This window comes from Ornithodoros turicata, chromosome 7, assembly GCF_037126465.1.
Source record: "Ornithodoros turicata isolate Travis chromosome 7, ASM3712646v1, whole genome shotgun sequence".
NCBI classification, from domain to species: Eukaryota; Metazoa; Arthropoda; class Arachnida; order Ixodida; family Argasidae; genus Ornithodoros; species Ornithodoros turicata.
The window spans coordinates 10,315,133-10,342,529 of record NC_088207.1 but is presented as its reverse complement, the minus strand read 5'-3'; the positions used below and the strand labels follow the sequence as shown (position 1 = coordinate 10,342,529).

The window sequence follows — 27,397 nt, the reverse complement described above, 5'->3', positions numbered from 1 at the left end:
CGAAATTAACTGCTTATATATAAGCGGTTAAAAAAAACTCCAAAAACACTCTTAAAAAAAGGGTGTACTTTAACTCCTTTTTTTTGTACCTATATGACACCCTTTTGGAGAGTACAATTACGCTCAGAAGGGTGTCTCCTCACTCCCTCAAGGGAGTAGCATACCACCTTTCTCCCTACTGGAGAGTAATATTACTCCCCGGCAGGGAGAAGGTGTTATGCTACTTCCTCGAGGGAGTGAGGAGACACCCTTTTGAGCGTAATTGAACCTCTGTATGCAATAAGGGGATAAGTCGACCTATCCCCTTTTTATTAATTTTGCTGCAATGACATCTACATACCAGTATGCACCTGCCAATGAAAATTTAGGACCTCATTGTGATTTGTTGGCCCGCTACAGCACGGTGAAAAATGGGAAATGCATGTGTGGCAATGGGACGGACAATCAGATCAGGCCCTTTTTCTCAGTTTGGGATTTTTCGACTTATCCTCTTACTGCATACATAGGTTCAGTTGTACTCTCCAAAAGGGTGTTATATATGTGGCAAGGAAAGGAGTTAAAATACAACTTTTTTTTTTAAAAGAGTGTACAGTATATTTCGATATATGCAAAGCTGTCATCGGCAATGCTATAGGCGAGTGACATCTTACTGAAAAAGGGAGAAATGCACGCAACCCGTCGACCCGCATTATCTCCATGGATCAATGGCTAGGAATGCACGACCTTCAGACCGGTTTGGTCGATGAACGGCCAACTCTCGAAAGGAAACTCCGAAGCAAAAGAAAAAAAAACAACAGTGAGCAACAACAGACGTAGGAAGACGGAGCGAAGGAAGCGGGCAAAATGGTCAATTTGGGTTCCAAGGAAATGGCACTTAGACATTCGAGGGAAGATAATGACAGATTCCGGGGAGCGTCTCGGAAATGCGTGTGGCGGTCACTTATGCGGCGTCACATTTTAAACCCATCACAGAGACACACTTTCTTTCTTTCTTCTTTTTGTTTATACATATATATATATATATATATATATATATATATATATGTTTGCTCGGTTTCTGGGGAGACGCCTGCAGGGGAGCACCTTTGTGTTTCCTTCCGAGGGACTCACGAATGTATACCTTCGCTCATTATGATAATGATAGGGAGGAGGGGAAGTACGGGCTTTTCGGTTCTCGTGGGATCCTACATCCTCGCTGAGCGAAAGGCCATCGTAGCACTCAAAGCTATACGGGGGATTCGGAAACTAAATCACATCGTGGAATAAAGTTCTTTCGAGATTCATTTAGGAGAGCCAGTGTTCTAGCGCAACATACTAAATAGTTGCGGTCAAACGGACGTGCAAGAAAAAATGATTTGGGAAGTACTTGGGGCATACGTGACCAAATCGTCATTTGTAAACAATGTGTGCAAGTCTGTAAACGACAGTGCGACGATGTTAAGTTATATCTATTGGATGGGACAGGATGAGATCTATTCGATTGGAATATCCGGTTTGAAGAAACATCGATTCCGAAACTAGAACGTTCGCATTGGCCTCATAGAATAGTTAAAAAACGGCTGCAAGGGGCTTCCAATACCTGGAAAATGCCTTGCCTCTGGGTATTCTAAAATGTTTTTCAACACTACATTATGATATAGTAGATCTCTCAGCATTGCAACGAAAACGTGTAGGTGCCAGTAAATTTTTATACGTAGTTGTAGGATGTCCCATTCAGGATCTACACTCTTAACCCCCCCCAGTAGTGTCCGCAGAAAAAAAACAAAAAAAAAACACTCAGGTGAACCGAAGGTGCGCCCGGAATAGCGGGTGCCTGACCAGAGGCGTACGTCTTTTTGTGACACTTATGCTGTTCATAATTGTCACAAAAGGGGCGTACACCTTCCGTTTGGCTAGGAGCGTGCTATGCGGTGAAGTTCATTTCTAAAAGTGTACACACTCCAAAGAGAACTTCACCGTATAGCACGCCGTGCGCTAACCATTACCACGAGCGATATGGTTTAATCGCTTCTGATTCGAAGAGAGAGAGATGTAGGCGTACGCCTTTTTGTGCCAGTTGGGACGTATGACTTGACCGCATAGCACGCTCTTTGCCAACCACCATTACGAATGAATTGGTTAAAAGCGAGAGGTGTACGCCTTTTTGTGACATCATCCAATTGTGTTAATTTCCACAAAAAGGCCCCGCGCTATCCACTGATCAGGAGTGATAACTCTATCATTCTGCGCAATGTTTAGTCTTCACTGTGCTATGTGCTCAAGTTCTGTTTTGTGAGTGTATGTGCGAGCTCAAGACTGAGGCTCAACTTTTGATTATTCCATACCGTCCGATAGATGCATCGCTTCCCTGTTATTTGTTACCAACACGGTGCCCAATCCTGGCGTTCATTTGAAATCGCAGCTTAACCAAAAACTTTTGACGTGCCGCGTTTGGAGCGCCTCAACTTAAAGAAATAACAAACTGCATCTTCATTTTTAGCATTCGGCGCCTGATTTGTTTTTGTAGAAGGAAAAAGTACACGGCAAAGTCCAGCAAACGTTAGAGATTTCGATCGCACCGTCAAAATAGAACACGTGGTGTAGCCCAACACAAACTTTGAGTTGCGCTGGAATTTTTTGCGAGCGTTATGATCCTTGTAGCAGAAAAAAAAAAAGAAAAGAAAAAAGAAAAAGAGGAAATACGAGAAAATGGAAAATCGAGCAGAATGTCGCATTTTCTACACTCACACTTCACCGCATAGCACGCTGTGGGCCAACCATTGCCACGAGTGACAGGATTATCGCTTCTATATGCGAAGATAGAGGGGCGCGTACGCCTTTTTGTGTCAATGTGGATATATGATAACTGACACAGAAAGGCGTACACCTCCCTCTCTCTTCGAATCAGACACGATAAGCCTATCACTCGTGGCAATCGTTAGCGCACAGCCTGCTATGTGGTGAAGTTCAGCTTTTAATATTATTATTTATTGTTATTATTTATTGATCCATCAAGGGGCCTTTAGGCCATTACATGAGGGAGTGAGCACGTATATGAGCACATGTGAGCAGTATGCAACACACTGGCAGTGTACATCAAACAACAAACATACACTAAAAAAAGGAAAAAAAAAGAAAACAGCAGACAGAAATATATTATAACAGGATGGTAAATAAACTATCGCAAATAATATATCTAGCTTAGAGAGCAATGATGTGCGTGTACATGGAGTGACAATGGTCAAGTAAACTCGGCGATTAATGCGTTGGTAAATTGGATATGATCCGTGAGTTCTGCAATATGCCTTGGGAGTTTATTCCAATCTGATTATGTTCGTTGAAAGAAGGATATGCCTCGAATGATGTTGTACGTGACCGAGTTAGTAGTACCTTACGCTGATGGTCAACGCGGCAGGAAAGATAAGAAGGGGAGCGGATGTAACGACTGCGGAGCGCGGGAGAGTGATAGAACTGGTGAAATAATGACAGCCGTTGAATCATGCGACGTGTTTTAAGGTTATTTAGAGTGACATAGCCCATGTAACTCCAAAACTTCATTTTCTCCTGCGCGCACTTCATTTTCATTTCACCACACACAAGTGGCGCCAACATACAGAAGAAGAGGATTAGTTTATAACGTCAGCATTGGCATGTCACATTGTTGTAGGCAGCGCCACCTGCATGAGGTGATGTGAACCTGAAGCAGACGCAAGAAAAAATGGCGGTAGTGTGTGTTCAAAAAGCATGGGGCGAGATTTGACTACGTTATAGTTTTCTCTGTATCTGAAATGATAAATCAATAAAACTGCAGATTGATGACTGTTAGTCTACACTCTGAGAAAAAAGGGAGTCAAAAACACTCCTTTGTCGGGGCAAAAAGCTGTAACTCCCAGGTGCAAAATTTTAGGCTTCTGAGGAGTTACCTTAACTCCAGGACAAGAGGGAGTAAGGTTAAAAACCCACAGCGGAGTTCCGTTAACCCCCTGTTGCGGAGTATATTAAGCACCTCTGAGGGAGTTGAGCTAAACCCTGTCACAGAGTATAATAAACACCCCCCATGGTGTAGGGTTCAACCTGTGACAGAGTATACTGAACACCTCTGACAGAGTTGGGTTAATCCATATGCTGGAGTATGATGGACCCCTCCAATGGTGTTGGGTTAACCCTTGTCACAGAGTATATTAAACACCTCTGATGGACTCAGGTTAAACCATGTGATGGAGTACACTAAACACCTTCAATGGAGTTAGGCTAACTCCCATGGAAGAGCATACTAAAAGCCTGTGAGGGAGCTTATCAAACACTTGTGGGGGAGTATATGAAATGCCAGTGAGGGAGTATAGTAAGCTCTGATGATGGAGTTATGTTAACCCCGATAGTGGAGTCCAACTAACCCCCAATAGACGATATGCATAAATCCCAGGCGCCAGTGCGATGCAGTGTCTTGGGAGCCTGTTCATTCCCTGGCGCTTCCTTCTCCTTCCTGATGGCATCAGGTTCGGAATGAGGGAGAGAAGGATGGTGCCAAAGGAACGAACAGGCTCACAAGATGTACCGCATTGCACTGGCATCTGGGATTTATGCATATCGTCTATTACAGGGTGAAAATAAACCTCTAATGACGACTAGCTTCCTCAAATTCTTCCAGGACGCACAGCATGACCCTACAGTGCACTCAAAAGCACCACCGCAGTCTTTAATTTTGAAAGAACGTTCCCAAGCAGCACAAAGGACCGGGGCGAAGCCGGTCCAGCATCGGGAAAGAATCCTACAAAGTCGGGGGCATGCCACCAGCCGATACCGGTCCTTCCTCCAGTTTGCAACACCGGGATGATTAAGGACCGACATCGGCAGCAAGTATTCGGTCCCAGCAGGTCCCCGGCGGATCCCCGATAATGCTGGCAGGGGCTCCCCCCATGCATATTTACCCCCCCCATGCATATTTTGGCATTAATATGCTTATTTTTAATAATTACAATAATTTTGAGTGTAAACAGTGTGTGTAGAGCCCAACATTTTATTTTCGGAGAGGAAATAGACTGACACAACACTTGGAGCACCTCAATAGACTAAACGACGAGTGGTGTACACTAAGCAGTCTGCCTGCATCATCCAATGCATGCCAATTGTGTCTGAAATGAAAAACAAAAAAAGAGGGGTATACAGAAATATGCAGCATGTCCGCATAACTACTGTCATTGCCAATGTAGCCTGAAAAGAAAAGGGTGGAAATGGTCTACCGTAATATCCAGCCTGCCTGCGTAACCACTGGCCCTTCAATGGTGTCTCAAAAGGGGGGGGGGGAACGTACACAGTAAGAGGTGGTCTCTGAAAGGAAACAAAAAAGGTATGCAGTAGTAGGCAGTCTGCCTAACCACTTGCACTTCGGCAATGGCCCTGGAAGAAATGAACGGCTTGTAGCATTAATATTAGACGTAACGGTAAAATTGCTGCATGGTGGGAAATGGTATACAGTAATATGCAGCCTGCCTGCGTAACCACTCGCACGTCAACAGTGTCTCAAAAGAAAGAAAAAGTATACAGCAAGAGGCGGTCTGCCTGTCCAAGTGGTGGTGCCTCAAAGAAAACGAAGTTATGCAGTAATAGGCAGTCTGCCTATCTGCTCACGCTTCAGTACTGCCCAGACACAAAAATGAATGGCATGTAACATTAGACGTAACGAAACAATTGCTGCACTTCAGCACAAAATAGTATGTGCACGGTACGTGGAATGAGCTTTATCAAAAATGGTAAAATGCACAGCGTAGGGATTACGAAACTCAAGAGTTACCAAGAGAAAATTTAAATTATGAAAAAATGACAAAGCCAACGACTGGGAGAAATGCAAGTCCAGGAAAGAGAAAATAGTTCACATCCAGCGCCTTTGGTGCAAATGACTAGCAATTACTACAACGAAAACTGTAAAAAATGACAGCTGACCGGGACTAGAGCTGACAGTCAATGGTGTGCGCATATTCAGCGTTCCTTCACAAAAACGTCAATAAGCAAAAAAAAAACATGGTCAAGGAGAAGCATCCCTATTGAAAAAAAAAGCGACATCAGGTCTCATGTTAACATCACAGCTGCTCTGATGATGTTAACATCAGAGCTGCGCTGGCTGATGCTCACATCAGAGCTGTCTTGATGCTGATGTTGACATGAGAGCTGCATTGATGCTGGTTATGGCAATCTTGAAAATGCTGCAGTCTTGGTTTACTGAAATGTTCTGCAAAGAAAGCCCCTCATGCCTGCGGTATATGAGTACCGACAAGAACCCTCACGAAACAGGAGATAGCAGCAACGAATCACTTCACCAGAACAATTCACCACTCCGGAGTACGTACCTTTTAACGCATATCCATTTATCATCAACATACCTAAGCGTTGAACTCACGGGGGCACAAAAACTGGTAATGATCGAACGGTGAACAACAGCGCAAAAGAGCACACCTAGGTCCTCATTTCCGGTCCAACTTGTCCTTCTTCCGAAAAAGCACTTCTAAGCGTTGTCATGGCCAGCAAGAGTCCCCACTGCATTTGAACACGGTGCTTGAGTTTCTCTTGCTGAAGGCCGCTGCGTCATACACGCTGAACCTGCAAGAAATATCGTTCCAGAAAATACGATGGCAGGACACCTATATGTAGAGCAGTGTAGAGACATATGACATACCGTCTGCACAAAGTACACAGTCGACTTCACTTGGCGTTCTATCTCCCTGTCGTTGCGCAGATCCCTGCAAATAGAGTAAAACGAACAATGAGAATGCATGGCGCAGTCGAACATATTACTTCAGAGTTATATTAATTACACACCTGAAACGGCAATAATCCTGAAGGCGAAGAACGATTTGGCTTCACATGCAAGGTAGCGTCTTCACTCTTTGACATGTCAAACGAGACCGACTGGTTTGCTCGCGGTTAGAAGAAACGCTTCCACTTACAGACAGTTGCAATATCAGACGGGTTGCAAGAACGACAGCACCAGGTGAGAACAACAATACAAAGCCTCTAAAACGCTTTAGACTTGCTGGAACGCTCGCAATTACGCGAACTACACGCGGCGACGAGAAACGACCGTTACAGCAGCCAAAGCGAAGCCAACAAGAACAGCGCATGCGCGACAGGCAGCGCGCAGCGCTGGCTGGTGGCATGGAAGACAAGCGACGACGCGCGAGCGAGCGCGGGTGAGCCTGTGTTGAAATGGGCATGGAGCCAACATCTCCGCGCAATGGCTTGGCGGACGAAATATGACGACGGGTAGAATCGTACTACCTCTTGAGATTGTGGCCGTTCCAGGATCTTTCAGAAATGCTGCTGTTTTCATAAGAATCCCTGAATGTTGTGTTTGAAGCAAAATTGCAACATGAGATTGGCCAAAGCTAAGGTATTAGTTAGTTATGATTGTGAACAGATCGGCAGTGCAACCTGACAGTGAGAGATCAATAGAATCAAAAACAACAAAACACTCACTGTTTTGCCGACCCTTTCTCTAGTGTTCTTTCTTTCTTTCTTTTTTTTTGTTTGTTATAATGAAGGAAAGCAAGGTTAAATGCTACATTTTTCTTGACTGTGTGCGATGGTGTACATCGCAGGTTCCTCATGTGCCATGAATCTACTTAAAAGCTGCTGATGGTGGCAGGGATTCACATTTATAACAGTGACCAGAATGCGGCAGGAGTACTTTTGAGGCACTCTGGCCACGTTGACCACAAAACGGCGTTCCATACTCCCTCCGAACCAAACTTTGCAAAACTTGTTGCTCAGAAACATTAAGAACACACACGCCGGCCATTTGCACCCAGCAATGACAACCAAAACAAAGATGATGGCGATGGCAGTCGCGGTAGCCCAAATGCAGGGAGCTCCAGCGTAGTCTTTGCGGGTTTCGGTGCAGCGGTTTTCGTCCGATCAGTTCGACTTGCTAAAGCTCTCTTCGTTTCGTTTCACGTGAGTTTTTCGATTCGGGAGATTCGGTCGTTTCGTTCGGGCGTGGCCGACTCTTCCCGAGTATCTTGTACTTGCGTGCTTTGCAGTGAGGCTCCATTAATACTTCTGTTCAGGGTGCTGCGTGTGCATGTTTTCCGTCATACAACACAACACAACACATGAAGTGAACTGCAGCCCAATGTTTGAAAGAGTTACCTCATACCAGACAGCCAAATTCCTTCCTGAAGGGATGCTTCACTGTCTCGTACAGCTTGGGACAAAAGTTTCTGAAACACGGGTGTTTTGTATTTCACTTCTCTACGCCTCCCCTGCGGCCTAAGGGGAACACTTGTTGAACAGAATCCCCAAGGATTCTGCTCAACAAGCATTTCCCAAAGGTGGCTGGGAAAAGTCCAATACAGAAAACCCGTGTTTCAGAAACTTTGTCTCGAGCTGTACCATCCGATCACGTGTTACCGAATCTGCATAAACATCGGGAGACGAGCGGGAAGAAATACTTAGCCAGTACACCACAGCAGATCGGGACGTTAACGGGGATCCATCGGGAAAGAATCCTGGCCGGGACGCAAACGGGAATCTATCGGGAAAGAATTCTGACCGGGACACGAACGGGGATCTATCGGGAAATAATTTTATGTAGTTTCCCTCTCCCTCAATTCTTCCCCCTCACATAGTCGGGAAGCAGTCGGGCTCGTGACGGCGATATCGGCCACCTCGAACCCATCATCCCCGTTACGTTCCCAGCCGAATCCCAGTCCTTTGTGCTGCTTGGGTTTATTTAGTAGCCTCACCGTGAGGAAAATATCACAAGACAGCAGATACAGGTCTCAAACTCACTCGTATGGTATACATATCAAATGACCTACTTTCCTTCCACTTGGTTCATGCATGCTACAGATGCACAGAACAGACAAGAGGTCACATTTTGGGAAAATTGTTTGAAGTACGAGACAAACACGAAATGCTGCTATTATGTTGAGCCAAGGAATTTTCTTTTCGTCTACTCTCCTTTGCACACTTCCCATTTGAATTTTTTCAATTTGAACCCTGTCCCAGGGAAAGTAATAAGCTTCACATTGAACAGCCAGAGCAGAGGTACTTGCAGTAAGTCAAACCTGGTTCGCGCCATTCTCGTCCATTCTCAGGATTGGCGGCAACCCGAATTCTGGGAACGGGGACAAAATCTCGTCGGCGTAATATCGAAACCTTTATGTCATATGCAAGACAGCGACACAGTAATCGTGAAACAGGTTGCGCACCTTGCTAAAAGGCACTGCACTGAAAATCACGACAGAGCACAGTTTCGGTTTCTTTCTCATAGGCTACCATGTATAATTTTTTATTCGCCAGGGGAACAACAGAGATTAGAGGTAGGTGTGTGCTCCGTATTTTATTAAGTAAGTTACACGTCGAGGTAACCGAATCTGCTTGCGCACTTGCAAAAATTCTAACCGCTTTTCGCGAAAACGCGTTGTTAAGGAGCATTGCAGGGGAAGCACGCTTCCAGGCGAAATTGGCCGCCGATCCTGCTCGTTTATTATACTCTCATGACGGAGTACAGAAAGGGTCGAAGGAGTTACGATAACAGCAAGACGGAGTAACCGCGAGCGTGGGACTTTTCAATGGAGTTATCTTGACCCGGTGGGAGTAAAATAAACTTTTACTCCTGCTTAACTCCAGCTTGACTCCCTTTTTTCTCAGAGTGTACATAGTGTGAGGTGGGGGGGGGGGGGGTACCCCATCCTCTATTTTTACGAAGCGATCGACATGTAGAGCATTTGCTAGACTAACCGTGTAGAATGAAGATCGTGTCGCTCATGGAGAGTCCTCCTAATTACAAGAACAAAGAAACTAAATAAGGAAGGAAGGAAGGTAAAGTGCTGCGTCTTGTGTCGCACGTTTAAGTGGTTTTCCGCCATTGTAATAGAGAAAGAAAGAACCCAATTTTTAACACCCTTACATAAGGAACAAACAGCAAAGACAGACGTGGGGATCCTTAGAATCACGTTCGTGGCCGAAGCGATTAAACTGAGAAGGGGGGGGGGGGGGGCACGTCTAACGAGATAACGAATGGCGGGAAACTCGAAAAGACGGCCACGTGACACATGGCCTGTGACGTTTGCTACGCCATTCAGATATCGCGCGAACAGCGCCGTGCACGCGATTTATCGCGTGCCTTTCTAGACGAGTGTCCCGGCTCTCGTCAGCTCGTTACGCGTGCATGTGATGTGCAAGTGATGAAGCCCGTCGGCCGTTCACACGGGATAAGGTTGACCGAAGAAGCTGTCTTGATGGTATCGTCGGCAAAAGAGCAATGTATGTTTTGCGCCACGCATTCAAAGAGCTAGGGGTGTTTATCAACACTATTACAACATAACTTGATAACATAACACGGTGAAGGCGGGATGGCAGTTGGCTCGGAGCGTGCAATGGGGTGAAGTTCAATTTTAAGAGTCCAGTGGTCGTCTGTTGTAGGACATAATTAGGTGAAGCCTGCGGAACCCATGTGGAGCGATGATATTATCATATATCATAGTATTAATGCATGATAGTATCATATATCATAGCCGTATGCCTTTTTTGTGACACTTATGCTGTTTGTGTCACAAAAGGGCGTACGCCTCCCGTTTTCTACAAACCAGGGCAGATAACAATATCATTCGAGATCATGATGGCTAGGAGCGTGCTATGCGGTGTAGTTCATTTCTAAGAGTGTATGCCTTTTTAGTGGGACCTACTTCTCAGCTAGGTTCCGCCTTGAACAGAGCAGTGAGACAAGCTCGTTTTCTTTCTCCTGTGACCTGTCTCTGCCAAGCATACGGAAAACTGCTCGCCGTGTCTGCCACGCAGACAAACACAGCGCCCTATGCACTAAGAAGCCCTTTGGAATACGCAAGCGAACGGAATGCGACAGCTATCGCAAAATCTAGACGTGTCATTTGTTTAGTCGCGGAAAGAGGCTTTCCGAAATGCCGCAACGGATGGACTCTCATATTTACAGGGTGGGTACAGATAAACCTAAGTGGCATATGCACACGTAACTCGTTGTCTACTTATGTCACGAAAGACGCATTTCTGCGTGCGGAACCTACAGAAAAATCGAGGAAGCCATACTTAGCGGACAAAAAAAATAAACAGAGCGACGACAACGTCGGCTTGCGTGCGAGAGAATAGGGCCACATGGTGGTCTAAGGAGAGTTGTATTCAGATGCCACTACACTCTTAAAAATGAACTTCACCACATAGCACACTCCTAGCCAACCATCATCCCGAATGACAACGTTCTCGCCCCTGATTTGTTGAAAACGGGAGGAGGAGCCTATTTTGTGCCGTGCATATGGCACAAAATAGGCTCCTCCTCCCGTTTTCAACAAATCAGGGGCGAGAACGTTGTCATTCGGGATGATGGTTGGCTAGGAGCGTGCTATGTGGTGAAGTTCATTTTTAAGAGTGTATGGGAAATATCGGTGCAAGAATCCAAACGATGTCCCGAATGGATGTCCATCAACATGTATACAACTATATCCGAAGACCGCCATGTTGTCCTATTTTACTGCGCGGGAACCGGCGTTTTTTGTCGCTCTGATAATATGTTATTTTCCTTTTTTGCTTTTTTACGGTGGCTTCCACGATTATTCTGCAGCTTTCGCACGCATAAATGCGCTGTCGTGTCGGCCTCCGAGCCATGCACGTCAGGTTAGTACACAACGAGTTACGTATGCAAAAGCCGCTAAGGTTTACCTACGCACAATCTGCATTTATTTCCGATACCATCGAGCTAGGTGCATGTTGGTAACAATATCCACTTGGCCATAATAATCATTATTATTATTTGTATGTCTGTTTTGTCATCAAGAGTACAAGATGAGTAGTCGTGTAGGTGTAAAGTAGCAGACTGCGTGTTTCATTTATTTCAAGAAGTGTGTTTACCATATATAGTGTACCTTCGATAAAATGAATGGCGCCAAAGTTCCAAAAATGGAGTAGCACCACGAATTTGCATAAAAAGCATATAACGTCTTTAGCACTGCAGCGGGTAAAATGTTAATAAACGTAGCGTCTCATAAAATCATTACTGTCCTTTTATGAGAACCTGTGTAGTGTCACTGACGGTTTAAAATTACCGCAAAGCAGAAGACGGACAGGTTATGTCGACGGCGTAGTTTAATAACTTGTTGCTTGTAAACAGCAAGTTATATAACGTGACACTGAACGCTAAATATTTCTATATCTGTTTTTATTTACATGTCAAATTGCGGCAACCCGGCTCCGGGCGACGTCTTATGGGAAATAATCCCCAATTTGGCAAGCAACAGTGATTTATGTAACCGAATGACTTGCTGCTCATGATGACCATGTAGCCGATTTCTTTTGTTCCGGACAAAGTGTTACGCGCATGCAATGTAGTTTTACCGCCGTATACTCGACGAGCAATGTGCAGTTGGTGGCGACTTCTGCAAAGTGTTGCCCGAAATTTTCAATTTAAATTTTCTAAAATCTACGAGTGCAATTGAGACGAAAATTGCGACGTAAGAGTACGGGGGTTCAGGCTATCGAGTAGATAAATTTTACGATACTGCACGTCCACTGTTTTGCTGTACCTTTAATTGGTTCTTGCCATAGCTAGCCACTCGCATGGCTCAACAATCTGATTATTGTGCCACTGCTATTCTTGTATTTGAGGATGTACTTTAGGATGCGTAGCCGGTGCCGTGAAAGATCAGAAGCTGGAAAGAATATGAGGCGGTTATTACCCAGCTTCTTGCTATTGACTATTACGCGAACGTAGTTTTAACGAAATGTGTTTCTTCTCTCGCAGGGAAATTTATGTCTTGCGTCTGCTCAACTGACCACTGCAGGCTACAGCGTACCAACCGGTGTAATACCACGTCCATGTGCTACACCCAGTTTTTACAAAAGGTGAGTGCTTCTTGTATAGATAGCAACTTGGCCTGTTGAGGACGTCCGGGAAACGCTGCGTGACTACACTAAAAAAAAAAAAAAAGAGGCAGAGAGAGAGAAGGGACGGTTACGCAACGCATGCGCGAGACGGTGGCGGGTCGTAGCGGGAATTTGCCAAAGCAAATTGGTTGACACGTGAAGCAGAGGCTAGCATTCGAAATAGGGCGCGAAAATCCGAGCCCGATCCGATCAGGGTTAGGCCAGCGCCACCTACACTCTTAAAAATGAACTTCACCACATAGCACGCTCCTCGCCAATCATCATCCCGAATGACAACGTTCTCGCCCCCGATTTGTTGAAAACGAGCTGCGGAGCCTGTTTTGTGCCGTACATAATGGAGCACAAAATAGGCTCCGCCTCCCGTTTTCAACAAATCGGGGGCGAGAACGTTGTCATTCGGGATGATGATTGGCTAGGAGCGTGCTATGTGGTGAAGTTCATTTTTAAGAGTCGGCCCAGGACGCACATTCCCCCAGGGCGTGAGTCGTGACGTTGCCCACATATGTGAGGCCGACAACGGCAAGCCCTATCACCGCCACCACCACCACCACCACCATCATTTTTAAGAGTGTATAGACGCAGAAGGCCTTCTTATTGCCTCCTCTCCCTCCTTCGCTACGTGGATATATAACGTCAGAATTCGCCTGCTACTGCGATTCGCCCTTCTGCAACTTGCAAATGATTTCAGCTACCTTGGAACCTGCAGACTTGAATCTGTAGACAAAAAGCACAGATTGAGAAGTTACCCGTCAAAAAGAACTCGTTACGAGTTAAGTTACCGTGTGAAAAATGCAACTACGCTAATAACCAAGTCAGCCTGAAATGTAACTCGCAGTTACTGAGTTACTTAAAAAAAAAGAACGAGTTACTTCCAAATTACTTCGGACACAAAATAGCATTACGCAGGTGCAGCGCACGGGAGCAATAGGCGAGTTCAGAAAATCCCAGAGTGCTTAGCGCCGCTTTGAACTGTGGGAGTTTACTAATACGAAAGAAACGGGTGGCCTCCAAACTGTTCCGATTTCTTCCCTACCGGTCCATTGTTTACGACGTGTCAAGGTCAGCGAAAGCAAAACGTGAAAGATTATTCTTGGTTCCCCCGCTCAGTAAGCGCCCAGGATGCAATGCGTGCGCAAAGAGTACTGGATTTTCTGAACTCGTCTATTGAGTTAGACCTTGAGTTGCCTGCGGAGGAGTGCAACACGCTTAGATAGTTTTCGTTTATGTCCAACAATAGATCTCTCCCGGTTTGTAAACAAATGACGTCACAGTGTTCGATAGCGCCACAAATTTGGTAGAGCTGAACTACGCTCGAAGCTAGAGGTGAACAAGGTCGCGGCCGAAACCCACGGTATCGGGGGGGTTATGGTGATCCCTGAAAGGTACGCGACCTTCGGTCCTGCTTTTCTTTCAATGTGAGGCAGGGAACAAGTGCCCGCTCGTGGAACCCAGCCCTCTCCTTCCGATTTGTTTCGGTTTCAGTCTGTCTACCAATGTCATGATGACGTTTCTCTGTAGAGGTCTGTTCGAACGCTTTGCATCTTACTCCTCGTGGGCGCACAATGGGTCAGCTTCATTTCAATGGCAGCGGTTCTTACTTCCTGAATAAAATACCGTCATTGATTGAATATCACGTTTTATGGCAAAAAATGCCATGAAGGAACCGGAGAGAAAGCAAGAAACTATGTGGACGTGAGTGAAAAGCGAATTAAAAGCAACTTGGAACTTAAGTTACTTTGGCAAAGTTACCTGAAAAAGAAACGAGTTCCTCTGAAAGTTACCACGGCGCAAAAGTACCGAGTTAAGTTACAAATTACCAAAAAGGAACTTAGTTACAGTAACGAGTTACTTGTAACGAGTTACCTCGAACTCTGACAAAAAGTGCCACACGCTTTCCAGAAAATCAGGTTTGAGGAAGGTATGGGACCGTTTTGCGTTTGATTTCAACGTTCCCCGATTTAGTATGAGGGAACGTTCAGTCACAACTCGCAGACCACGGTGGTTCGTCTTCATGGCCACGACCCCTGAAAGCACGTTCGTGATTGGCTACCGCCGTTCAAAACACGATCCTGATTGGCTGACTCTTAGTTGTTACGTCACGTCGACGAGTAAACAGGCTTTCTCTACCTAGGTGGTGCTAGTTAGGCACTGATTTTAAGTCTGGCAACGTGCCCCACACCAAAAAATTGGAGCCTGCACACAGTAAATAATTTTACAGCTTTATTTGCTCAAAACAGGCGTATTCGTATAAAAACACCATTTTCTATGCCGCAAACTGCAGCAAATGATGTAAAAAGAGCATTACTAAAGGTGCAATATCGTTATACACCACGTTTTATCCCATGTCGATCGCTAAGGGTGTAAAGTGCGGTGTTAAAATAGGTGTTTACGTTCTATACACCGTTTTTACACCCCATTTGAACTGGGAATAGGGTGCTGAAAATGGTGTTCTCATTCGTGAAAGAAAAATTCTACTGGTTTGACAGCTCCACTCCGCAGTTACTCACATAAAAAAGACTATAACTTGAGTTAAAAACGCAGTATTTTGCAGGGAAGGATGTCAGGAATTTAAATGGCATCCTTGACTCTTTGCAGGCGTACGTTTTAATTGCAAAGACGAATTCCCGTCACCGTTACAGACGTTTTCCGCGCTACTACACTTAACGAACGTGCCAAAAACATATTGTGTTTCAGTATGTATGATCCATGCGGTACGCCAATATAGGCTACACCGAGGGCGCCCAAGTCCCTTCAAGCTTCGGCACTCACGCCTACGGCCTACGGTACTTAACGAGGCGTGCCTGTGACGGATTGCGCTCCGGGAATCACGAAACAGTCGCAGGACTGCGCTTGATTGCCCAGAGTTGTTCTTGTAATCTTCGACTGACCCGTGTTAAACGAGTCCCAACTTTTGTTACAGTCTGACGGGTCGGATCCAATCACGCGCGGTTGCATCGACACCAAGACACCGCTGCTGTGTGAAAACCGTCGTCCAGCAGTGGTATCTGCCAGGTGGCCCCTGCTGGTGTGTTGCAGTACTAACATGTGCAACCAAGAGGCCCGTCTCACTCTTCCCAGTCGGAAGAAGGGATTACCTCGGCAACCGGGCGACCCAGTGAAGTGTAGGTATTCTCAATGGACAGTCACCTTTGCGCGCTAAAGAACATCACACGAAGAGCGCGGAATAATACCCCCGTTAGTCGTGCATGATGAATATCATTTCAACTTTATTTAAAGATGATGAATGGGGAGTTTCATCACCAGGGGCGATACTCTACCCCATTGCTGGTGGTGATACGGGGAATGAAACAATGAGCCCCTTCACAGTAAGGATCCAAGTCCTATTGTGTCCAACATGGTCAAAAGAACTCTGAACACAGAGAGTTGGTGGGCTGCATTCGGCCAGGGACCAAGCAATTTTGTGAGAGAGAGGGGGCGAGAGTCCAGCTGACTACGAGACCCGGAGAGTGAATTTCGGGAAGGTTGGTAGTGTGGGCAGTGAAGAAGAACGTGCTCCAGATAGAGCACCGCAGTGACAGCATCTGGGAGAGCCAACTTGGCTCAACGCCACCGGTAACGCCACCGAGCTGTAAAAGCCACATCGAGTCGCATTCGATGTATTAATGCACGGTGAATGCTACGGGAAATGAAATGTCTAGGGTATCAGAAAGGAAGCGATATTCACTCCATGTTCGTTTCCTTCGTGTAGTGAACAAAACAGAGAGGGACGTAATCTCTCTGTCCCTGAAATGACGAGATTCCGCGACCAAAACACGCCGTTCAGTTCAGAATATTTCGCGCAACCGGTGTCAGACTGGTTTCACCAAATAGCCTCCTCTCACACGGCGAGCAACTCGGAATGCCGTAGTAGTCACCGTGCCCGCCAGATGGCGTAAAAAAATGATAATTCTCGTCGTTTTAAATGAAGCATGCAACGAAGCACATGTATGTTACATTGTCGTTAAACGTTTTTCCTCAACTGCTGCTACGACTTCCATAATTTCAGCGTCCCGCGTACGGCCGCCACAACAGCTGACACGCGGAAGTTTCGTCACGGAAATTGTGCATGACAGCCAGTCGGACGCGCTAGGGAGGAGGAGCCATGTGATTGACAGGTTGCTCCTAGTGTTGCAGGAGATATCGCTTGTGCAGCGCCTGCCACTGGGGTTGCGCAACCAAATCTTCGCTGCTCACAGGGTGCAACCTGGTGGCTCGCAACTAGGGATCGACCCTCCGGCCGTCATATCCGTCCCAGGCGATTCCGAAACTACATCGCTGTTTCGCTCTTCGTTCGTCACCGATAACACCGAAAATCCTGTACGAATCAGTGGAGCAGTTTTTGCGCTATTTGATGCAATGCACGGCAATGGCAGAAGCCGGACGCTGAGAGTATGCTGGAATTAACTCGCTGAAAATCGGGGAAAACGTCAGATGGACAAGTCGAATCATGGAGCGCCCTTTGGTTGCCGACGAGGCGCGCGGGAGCCTTCAAGTCGCGGTGGTCTGTGATCGGCTCGCGGAATGTCGGAATGTTGTTTCTGGGTTACCGCTGGACGTGTTGTTACAGCCGAGATGGTAAGGGCCAGTTCTCACTTGGCGATGCCCGACGCGCCGTCGTGAGCGGGCGGCGGATATAGACGCGCATTTCCGGAGTCGGGAGAGGAGAGACGTCGAGCCAAAAAAAGTGCCGTGCCGAACTTCTTTCACGACGTCGGCGAGAGCTGCCGAGAACGACAGCTGGCGACCAATAAGGTGACAGAATCGCCACGCATCCTGAGTTTTCGTCTGCTTTGGACGACGGCGCACGCCACTGTAATGGGAGCATGAAAATCGTGGGCGCTGACGGGGCGGCGGAAATGCGCCTCTACTTCCGCCGCGCGCTTAAGACGCCGCGTCGGGCGTCGCCAAGTGAGAACTGGCCCTAACACCGTGTTTCACGCTACATGGTTGCGTCATTAGTCACTCTCATGAGAGAAAAATCGGCGTATTTACCGCAGTAGTAGATGAGACAAGTAAAGCTGGAAGGACGAGCCTCAAAGCCACGAGCCTCAAAGCCCCTAGTTGGCATTGTACAACTGGCGTATTTCCAGAGGGCTTTACTTACGGCCAATTTCATGTCAACACGGCATGGTGCTCGCAAATTGCCCGCGCTGGATCACGTGATCGTTTTCACCCGAACATGCGTGCCAATAATTTATATTCGTGTTCAACTTAAGAACGAAAAGAAATTGAGTCCGTCAACTACATGCGCCGTTGAAGACAAGGCGACCCAATAGCACGCCAGGAGAAATACTGCAGCGCGACCATGCGCAATCAGTAGGGAAGCCCACTTTCTGCCGCAGTGTATTGTCATGCGGCCAATCTTAACAACCAACGCCGCAGAAGAGTGAGTATGGTGGATTACATTATCTGGCGCAGGGAGAGAGCGTCACCCTTCTGCGTCCAGCCATCCTATCTGCGGCGCAGGAATATTTTGAGAGCTGACGGACTAGATTTCCTTTCGTTCATAAGCTGAACATGAATATTATGGTTTCGATCACGCTACAATGGCATCTCGGTCGCTCGTCTTCGGGTTTCATCGTCAGCAAACCCACGTGACTTTCGACGTGCTAGCCAATGCGAGTCAAGGTAATGGTAGTCAACGCGAGTCAGGCTAGCCAATTTATTTATTTATTTATGATATTTATTTCATTTTGTGTTTCATGGCATGCATCCTCGCACAAAGAATCAGAACGCACAATACAAACGCTGTCAGTAAACGCACGTGCTTATAGGAATTTTCCAAATAAACTGCCATACTCTATAGATTTGGATTCTCCGAGAGTAGATGACGTCATTGTATTGGTGTGGATATTATTTTTGACCGACAGGCACATACTGGCTGCATACTCCATATTATTTATGCACCGACGCGGAATGAGTTTTTAGACTCAATTCTACCCCGTTTATCTCTGGATTACGTTCGATAAGCTTATATTGCTTTGCACCTGAGGTTTGGAATGCCGTAACGTTTGTACACAGCTTTCTTCCCTTTTTCTTCCAGTAGATAACATTCCGAAGCAATACTGCCAGTATCGGTGCACCTGCGTGCGCTCTCAGATACCCAGGTGCGGATATAAAAAAAGGCATTCTTGCTGAGTCTTATTTGGAACGCAACCAAATTGCACAGCTTTCTGCTCCGAGGAAAAAAAGAAAGAGAAAAGAGTGGGAGGGGGAAGACCTGGTACAGGTTCTGAATATGCAAATACTGAAGCGTGACTTGTCATACCTAGAACTCCTGCGCCTTGCCAGGGCTACACCACGCGCTTTACGTGATATCAATATTTTAGAAACTTTCGTGCGGTACTGAATTTTGCAGCGGAACTGCGACGACACAGAAGGTCAGAATCGTGTTCATAAAGCACACTTCGAATATGCTGTTTGACACACATGGAGGGAGTTTTGTTACTGATATAGCGCTAAATTAATATCATGCGCCGTCCATAGCTAGTTCTCAGTTCATTGAAAAGTCGACACGTCAGACCAGCACCATGGTATTGGTGGCAGCCAAGATTGTGCTGAGGACTGGAAGGTGGCGGGTTCGAATCCCGACACCGGCTGTGCAGTCTGAGGGTTTACCTGTCTTTTTCGACAGACTTTCCAGACGAGTGTCGGTACAGTGGCCCTTGAAGTCGGTCCAAGACGCAAACTATCCCCCTATCCACTATACTGCTTCCTGCTGTCCTCTTTCCATCTGACGTGTACGCCATCTGTGCGCCACTCAAAGCAAAAAAAAGAAAAAGGAAAAAAAAAAAAAGAAAGTTAGCTTTTATGTAGGACATTCATATTCGTGCGCTTCAGAACATATTCTTAAGCCCCCGGAAGTGCACAATTATAAAACTGCGCCTTTGACACACTTTACGAGGTTACAAACCGACCCATCACACACATAAGAGAAGTAACAGTAGTACGGTGTTCTGTATTTTGAAACTTCATGTGTCACCTTCTCGTTTTGCCGGTGTTACGTCACCGAGAGGCGAAATGAGATACTCGCCAGTAATGTTACAGGATTCGGTGTACAGACCTGTGTTGGGTTGGAACTAAGTTACAAGCAGCAATTGTGACTATATATTTGCTTTATGCAGAAACTAGTTACTTTTCGACAAAAAGTAGTTTCTAACTGTATCTAGCTACCGCTTTTCGTTAAAGTAGACGTAAAATATGACTTCATCCGAGTGACTCAGATATTGCAATATTTTCCACGCATCAATTCCCTAACGTCGTTTTGTCGACGATTCAAGTACACTGCCGTTTTCTCCAACCAGTAATTCTCATGCGCAGCCGGGATGGCCAGAGACGAACTCCCTCGGACGGACTTCAGAGTCGATGAGAAATCCCCTGTTTATAACGCGATAGAACTACACTCTTAAAAATGAACTTCACCGCATAGCACGCTCCTAGCCAACCATCATCTCGAATGATATCGTTATCTGCCCTGATTTGTTGAAATCGAGAGGCGTACGCCTTTTTTGTGACACTTATGCAGTGCATAAGTTCATTTTTAAGAGTGTATAATGCTAGGACACTACAATTGCGTGCATAAGCAAAGTGGTTGTGCCTGTAACTAATTACATTTCAAAGAGTAACTGTTGCTGTAACACTGTTATTGGATGTATTTAGCTTGTATGACTTTACACGCTAAGAAAAAAAGGTAGGATTTCCTACCCGAAGTTGCAACAGGACAGTGCGTCTACCACGCTGTGCCAATACATACGCGACTTCTCCCCCGCGGGTATAAGCGGCGGCGTCCCTTTCCCTTGCTCCTCTCTCTCACGTTTGCTCCAAGAGAAAATGGTAGAATTTCCTACCCAAGCTGGTAGAACGACAGATTCTATTCTGTAGTCTGTTTCTACTCTGCAGTTATACCCAAAAGGTAAAACTGGTTGGAGTAGAAATGTGGTTGCATTGCAGCTCTACCGAAATGAGTAGAAAATCATACGTTTTTTTCTTAGAGTGTAGGCTATGTTGTCTTTTTGAGAAATTAGATAAGATGAGCTGTAGCTGTATTTGGAGTCTAAACGTTCTTTACATAACACACGTCGTCATCATCCCTGGAAAATTCCGACACTCTTAAAAATGAACTTCACCTCATAGCACGCTCCTAGCCAACCATCATCCCGGGTGATATCGCTCCCTTCCTTGATTTGTTGAAAACGGGAGGCGTACGCCTATTTGTGACACTTATGCAGAAATGTTAATTGTCACAAAAAGGCGTACGCCTCCCGTTTTCTACAAATCATGTGAGAGAACGATGTCACTCGGGATGATGGTTGGCTTGGGGCGTGCTATGTGGTGAAGTTCATTTTTAAGAGTGTAGGGCACGAACTAATTACGGTAACCAATCTTTGGGTTGCGCACTACCTAATTTATTAAATAAACTTACCTTCAAACAATTTTCAGTCTGAAACTTCTCAATTTCTGGGTTGCGTCAAATTATATCTGCCTCGTCCACAAATGTTTTTTGAATTGTCACATATATAATCAGCATCCTTTTCAATCAATGTTTGTACATGTGTTTGTCGCCAAGAGCTGAGCGTGCAGCGGGAGCCCGGACTCGTCAAGCTGGTAGACAGCTTTTTTTTCGGGGATCCCTTCATCCTGTACTTGTATGGACTAAAATAAATCTGCATCTGAATCTGGTGAAAACGGGTCAAAGTGTAACTATATAGCGTTATATAGCTTGTTTAGTATGTTTCCCATGTCCGGTCCAGATATTAAGCGCCAGGTAGATAAGTACTCACATGGCACGCGTGGCGGAGGTGTTTAATGCAATTTGGACGGCGTCTTCCAAAAGGTTGCTCGGGTTGAGCTGTTGACCAACAGAAACTACACGGGGCTTACCGTGCAGGCAGACAGCGAATTTAAAGGAGTACAGAGGGCCATCCAAAAAAATTTCAGATTAAGACATCTGATGAAAGTGTGTGTGTCATTATACCGAGTAGCGCGAAAGGTTTTGATGTGTGCAATTTGTTTCCCAGAAAAAAACTCACATAAACATAGCTCCGCGCCTTCACCCTTAACTCGCCACTCCAGCTATAGCGAGGATGAGGAGGTATGATGGCACGTCACCGATGACGGCATAAGGAGACTCGTTCTGGTTTGCCGATCAGTGGGGGTCAGCGCATTGTTCCTTTGCCGCCGTAAACCTGTTTTGCCAGTTAGCCCGGAGAATTGGGGATACAAGGAGCGCCCGAAGCTTTACCGAGCAAGGAGAAAGGCTTTATCAGAACCCCGAACAGCCGAGTAGCAGACGACAGCGGAGTAGCAGACAACATTTTTCTAGGCCAATCAGCGAGCGAGTCCTTATAGCGTCAGCGCGAGGTTCCAGGCAGATCACAGGCTGGTACTGCCCTTCACCACCGTTGCGCACGGTCGCTTTTTGCGGCATATTTTAAATTCAGTTTCCGCCATAATTATGACTCTGTGGTGTAAATTACTTCGCATGGTGCATCTTACTGGCAAACTTAACAGTTTTATAAGAAGAAAACTGGGCGTTAAAAATGACTTCTGTGCCACTTTAAAGGGTACTACAAAACGGCACACAGGCAGTTTACGTTGACAGCGCTCGCTCGCTGCTTATAAACCCAGCGCAATAGGTGACACATTTCCCCCAGTATTTTAATTTGCTGTCAAAATTACGGTAAAAGAGGTCGGAACGGTGGGAGGCCCGGTTGGTGGTCGCCCAGTACGTCAACCAACAGCGATATCCCATTTCGTCGACACGGAGAGGAAAGCTTGCTAGGCCATATTCTTTGTTGGGCAGAGTTCCGTTTCTACCATATTTCTGCCGGATTTCATCGCATCAATGCGCCGTGAACCGTTACTTCGTACCGCAAGCAATCAATGTATCCACTGATTCTGTAATAGGACTTGTTAATGCCGTTCACACGCTGCTCACATAGGCCTCGTTTTGCGTATCTTATAATACGTCGAAAAGGGAAAAAAAATAAAACACTGTCAAGGAGCCCGCGAAGAGGGAATCACACACGTAACATGAAAAACGGTTAGGAGCAACTAATATTTATTCGAACAAGAACTTTCGTGCAAGAGACTGCACTTCTTCAGGTTCAAAGGCACCTGAAGAAGTGCAGTCTCTTGTACGAACGTTCGTGTTCGAATAAATATTAGTTGCTCCTAACCGTTTTTCATGTTACGTATCTTATAATCTGTTATTTAGTCTCTCTCTTTTTTTTTCTTTTTAATGTCATTGCTAGTTGGTGTATTGTTGTGCTTACTTTTGAGTATTGTGATGACACCTGCTTGGGCCCGACATGGTATCGCAGTATTGCTAAATAAAAAAAAAGCAGTCAACGCGTTACATGCATCAATGTGGGGCTACTTTATCCGCACACGTCCTGTACGTCTCCTTCTGAGCCTCTTGTACACTGTGTGAATGAGACAAGAGCGACGAATATTATTGATTGACTTATATATTACTCGTCTTTCGTCGCTTTGTCGCGATGTCTCTAATGCGAACGCATTCCTTTTTTTCTAGCGAGGGCAAGCAGCACCAAGCCTTCCCTTGAGCAGAGCGAACGGCGTGTGGAATTCCCGCCGTTGAACACGACGCATGCCCAGCGGAATTCACCGACACACGGGGAATTCGACACCGTGTACACCACTGTGGCAGTTATGGGGGTGTGCGGTCTCGCGCTCATTGTAATAGTGACTTTGACTATTGCCCACCGAAGGATAAGGCTGTTCCATTTGTGTTGCGGCCTCCAGAGAAATAGTTACATGAAGGGACACCGACAGAGCATATCCGACGAGAAGGAGCTCTCTCTACCTCTGCCAAGTGTTAGCGTGTGTGAGTACAAAGTGGCCGCGGGACAATAGACGCATTGTACAGTATCCGTGTATTCACACCAGCGACATCCTCAGGGAATATTCTAGTGGACGAAAAAGCAAAAACACTGCTTACTGAGACGAAGTTCCGTCCCGTGTTACGTGAGCATTCACACGGTGTAGAATATCGGGCGTGGCTTACTGCGCATCTAGCAGACGACACTCAGCAGACGACACCGTCAGCGCGTTTTCCTGTCGTCTGCTACGGGACATCTTGTGGCTGTGTAGTAGGATATTCCCCACGGTTAGCAGTGCACGTGAAGACGCGACATTGAGCGCTCGTGACAGCAGAAAGCTATGACGCTTTTCGCATCTTCTGCTTCTGGGGTAATATCGCTCGTGTGAATACACGGTATGAGGAAGACGGCAAAGCGCTGGACATAGACGATCTCAAAAAGTGCCTCCAAACTGAGAGCGGATCAAGTGTTGCAGACGTTTGTGAGTGACAGTGTGTGCTGTGCGACACAGTGCGACCGTGAACAGTGTATTCGTTCTACAGAGAAAATCATCAGACTAACGTCCCTGTAGATTGACTGGGCGACCATTCAGCACTATTTTCTTCCGCGGAAGGACAGTACTTTAAACGGGTGAATGTTACGCAATACTGCCGGAGTGTACGTATTATTTATTTATAGTATACCTAACTACTTGAGCAGAACAGATGTACAACTGTATTTAAACAATCGCTGCCCAGTTATATATGTTATGTGCGGATTAAATTTTTTCCTCGTGATGTACTTTGCATTGAGAATGGGACTTCTGAAAAGCGGGTATCCCGATATCCCGCAGTTAACTATACACATGTTCCAAATCCCAGGCGTTCAAAATCCCAAATTGTCACAGTCTAATGTTGGCACCGCCTAGTACACGAGCGTGGACCACTAGTCACCAAACTTGCACTAGCTTTTGTCTCACTATAGAACGATATCGGTCTCTCGCAGTGGTTTATCCAGACCCCCTACACCCCCACCCCCCGAAATGTTTCGCGACACCCCCTAACATTGTTTTCCCCTGTGGATCCCCTACAGGGGTTTAGTGTTATTTCAGCATAGATACATGTCACCAATGATGCGTAAAGCTGTTACAAAGTAAACTGTTGTCGTGTCCCCCTCCCATTTTTTCGCAATGCAACTCTGTGTTTGCGACTCTGGATAAACCACTGGCTCTCTCGTGACGATAACCTTACCAACGCCGCTTCATCCTGTGTTGCCCCAGCACTTCCGCCCTGCTAAGCCTATCCTTCGGCAAAATCTATATTTCATCCGGTAAAACGACTTCGATGGACATCGAAAACACGCGAAGCTTCCACGTTGCTTAGTAAATGAGCAACATAGTCATAGTCAAGATTTGTTTGTTGTTGTTGTTGTCGATAATGAATGAATGAATGAGTTTAATGAATGAATGAATGAGTTTAATGTACCCAAGAACGGCTGCAGGAGCCTTGCTGTTGGCGCACTATCAGATTACGGCAAAGTAGACGTAATATATACATATAGCAACACGTTAAAGTAATAAAAAGAACTAAGGCAAGAATGCAACGATCGAACGTACTGTAGGGGACTCGGCTGTCTAAAATCTGTACTTCGTGGTGTAGCTCATCTCAGATATCCAGATTTCGCAAGACCATTTCTTTCGAGTAATAAACACGTGCAGCACCTGGTCCACCTTCAAATACAATATTGACACAACACTTTCAAGCGCAACCAAAGTAATATGGGACGGCGAAGTACTGACAGGCGATTTTAGCTAACCGTGTCCCCAACATGGAGGTGGGAAATAATTATACACATAGATGATGGACATATGGACAAAATGTTAATTGGGGACTGGGCACCAAAATTGCAATATTTGAAACAATACATGAGACAGTGAAATGATAAGAAGGAATGGTACTAAACAATAAAGTGAAGGCAGCTAGTGCACAGAAGCAGATGAAGGCAACTGAAGTTAAGGTAATTAATATGCAATGTTACGTTTAAATTCACCACATGAGGAAAAAATATCACATGAGGACGAAAAAGTGTTTACCAAAATTCGGCAACGTGTGAGTGGGTCATAAGGGCAGGTTTTTTTGTGTAAATAAAATCACGGGGGTTGCGAAGAGCCCCCCCCCCCCCCGCGCAAGAATACCTGAAATTTATGCGTCCTAGCAAGAATGTGGAGTCAACAATGGAATGTACACACTTGAAAAGGAAAGTGGCATCAGCAATTTGACGCCGCGATGTTATGGCGAGGAGTTAAACGTATTTTAGGGGACTCAAGTAACCGAACGGTTCAAAGCCAGGGATATCCCGTAGGTAAGAATTGTGAACGAAGTGAAGTGCACGTTTCTGAACAGCTTCGAGGCGATTGCTCTCCGTAAGGCACAAAGCGTTCCATGCAACAGATGCATGCTCTAGTTGTGGTAAAACGAATGTCTTGTAGAGTTTAACAACAACAGATAGAGTGCCAAAAACTTTTCACGTATAAGTTAAGTCACTCAGTGTCCGAAGAGAAGAACGACGTACTGCAGCGACATGATCATGGAACGTCGGTTTGGCATCAAAGCTGACTTCACGATCACGGAGAGTACTAACCCGAGGTATTTCAGCACTTGACATGTAGCGAAAGAGAGTAACATCGGTTTTAAGGGTAAACGAAACAACCTTAGTTTTTGCAGCGTTAACCTTGAGGCGGTTGTTAGAGCGCCAATTAAGTATATTAGTTATGTCTTCCTGTAAGAGAGCAGAATCTGAAGGTGATGACGTTATTTTGATATCATCAGCTTACTTCAACAGAGTTGAATTGTTTAACAGAAGATGCAGGGTCGTTGATGAAAATGTTGAAGGGTAACGGGTCAAGTTTAGACCCCTGAGGAATACCAGAAGAAGGAATGAAGACGTTAGAGCGAGAACCAGAGACGACGTCAGAGCATGTGCGCTCGTGTAAGTACGTTTCAAGAAAACGAATGAGATATTCGGAGACTCCATACGATTGCAATTTACATAAAAGAATATCATGATCCATTAGGCGAAATGCTTTGGAAATATCAAAATAAATGACACACACGACCATTCTCACACATCGCAGATATAAGCTTAGATTTTGTGATGTTAGTATTGTGGATTTTGACAGTTGGGATTTTGAATGCTCGGATATCGTGGCATACCCGATACATATTGGGTTCACATTTGATTTCCATAGAGGCCGGTACACGTATCGGTCTCAACTGTGATGGATTGGTAAGCACTGCAACCTTCCCAACGTGGTGTTCCTTCGCAACCGCTACCGTCATAGGGTTTATTTACCAACCACTGCAGAAAGCACTGCCTCAGGAAACTCTTGGTCTTGCATGGTCAGGAAAAGCATTGATATAGGTCTTGCAAGGGTTGGTGCTTATTTTCATTGTCCGCCATACTCTATACAGTGTGTCTCAGCTAACTGCGGGCAGATTAAAAATATATATATATATATATCACTTTTTTCTAGATGAAATCAATTTCAATATAGCATATGCTGAAGGGCACTCTTTAGGAAGGCACCAGCAAATTGAAGCGGCATGTTGTAAAATCTGTCCGCATTTAGCCGGGACACCCTGTATCATTGATTTACCGAAAAAAGAAAAATACGGAGATGTGAATCTCGA

The 27,397-nt window shown here is 45.7% G+C and overlaps 1 protein-coding gene and 1 long non-coding RNA gene across 4 annotated transcripts in view; one reads left to right on the top strand and one right to left on the bottom strand.

Annotated features, from left to right (window-relative positions):
• Positions 1-24,485, top strand: part of LOC135399517 (uncharacterized) — a 39,483-nt gene extending 14,998 nt beyond the window's left edge. The window contains exons 2-4 of the mRNA XM_064631266.1: positions 12,746-12,846; positions 15,809-16,010; positions 23,423-24,485. Coding sequence (XP_064487336.1) covers positions 12,746-12,846; positions 15,809-16,010; positions 23,423-23,763 — 644 coding nt within the window. The 3' untranslated portion in view covers positions 23,764-24,485. The remainder of the gene's footprint in view (positions 1-12,745; positions 12,847-15,808; positions 16,011-23,422) is intronic.
• LOC135400199 (uncharacterized) lies at positions 4,981-8,071 on the bottom strand. Of its 3 annotated transcripts, none has more exons than XR_010424551.1 (4): positions 6,793-8,071; positions 6,650-6,713; positions 5,220-6,573; positions 4,981-5,111 (listed from the first exon to the last, which is right to left on the bottom strand). It is a non-coding gene; the product is annotated as an uncharacterized LOC135400199 (long non-coding RNA). The 3 variants fall into 3 exon arrangements; XR_010424552.1 differs by having other exon boundaries at positions 4,981-5,307; positions 6,109-6,573; positions 6,793-8,065; XR_010424550.1 differs by having other exon boundaries at positions 4,981-6,573; positions 6,793-8,061.
• Positions 24,486-27,397: the final 2,912 nt, after the last annotated feature.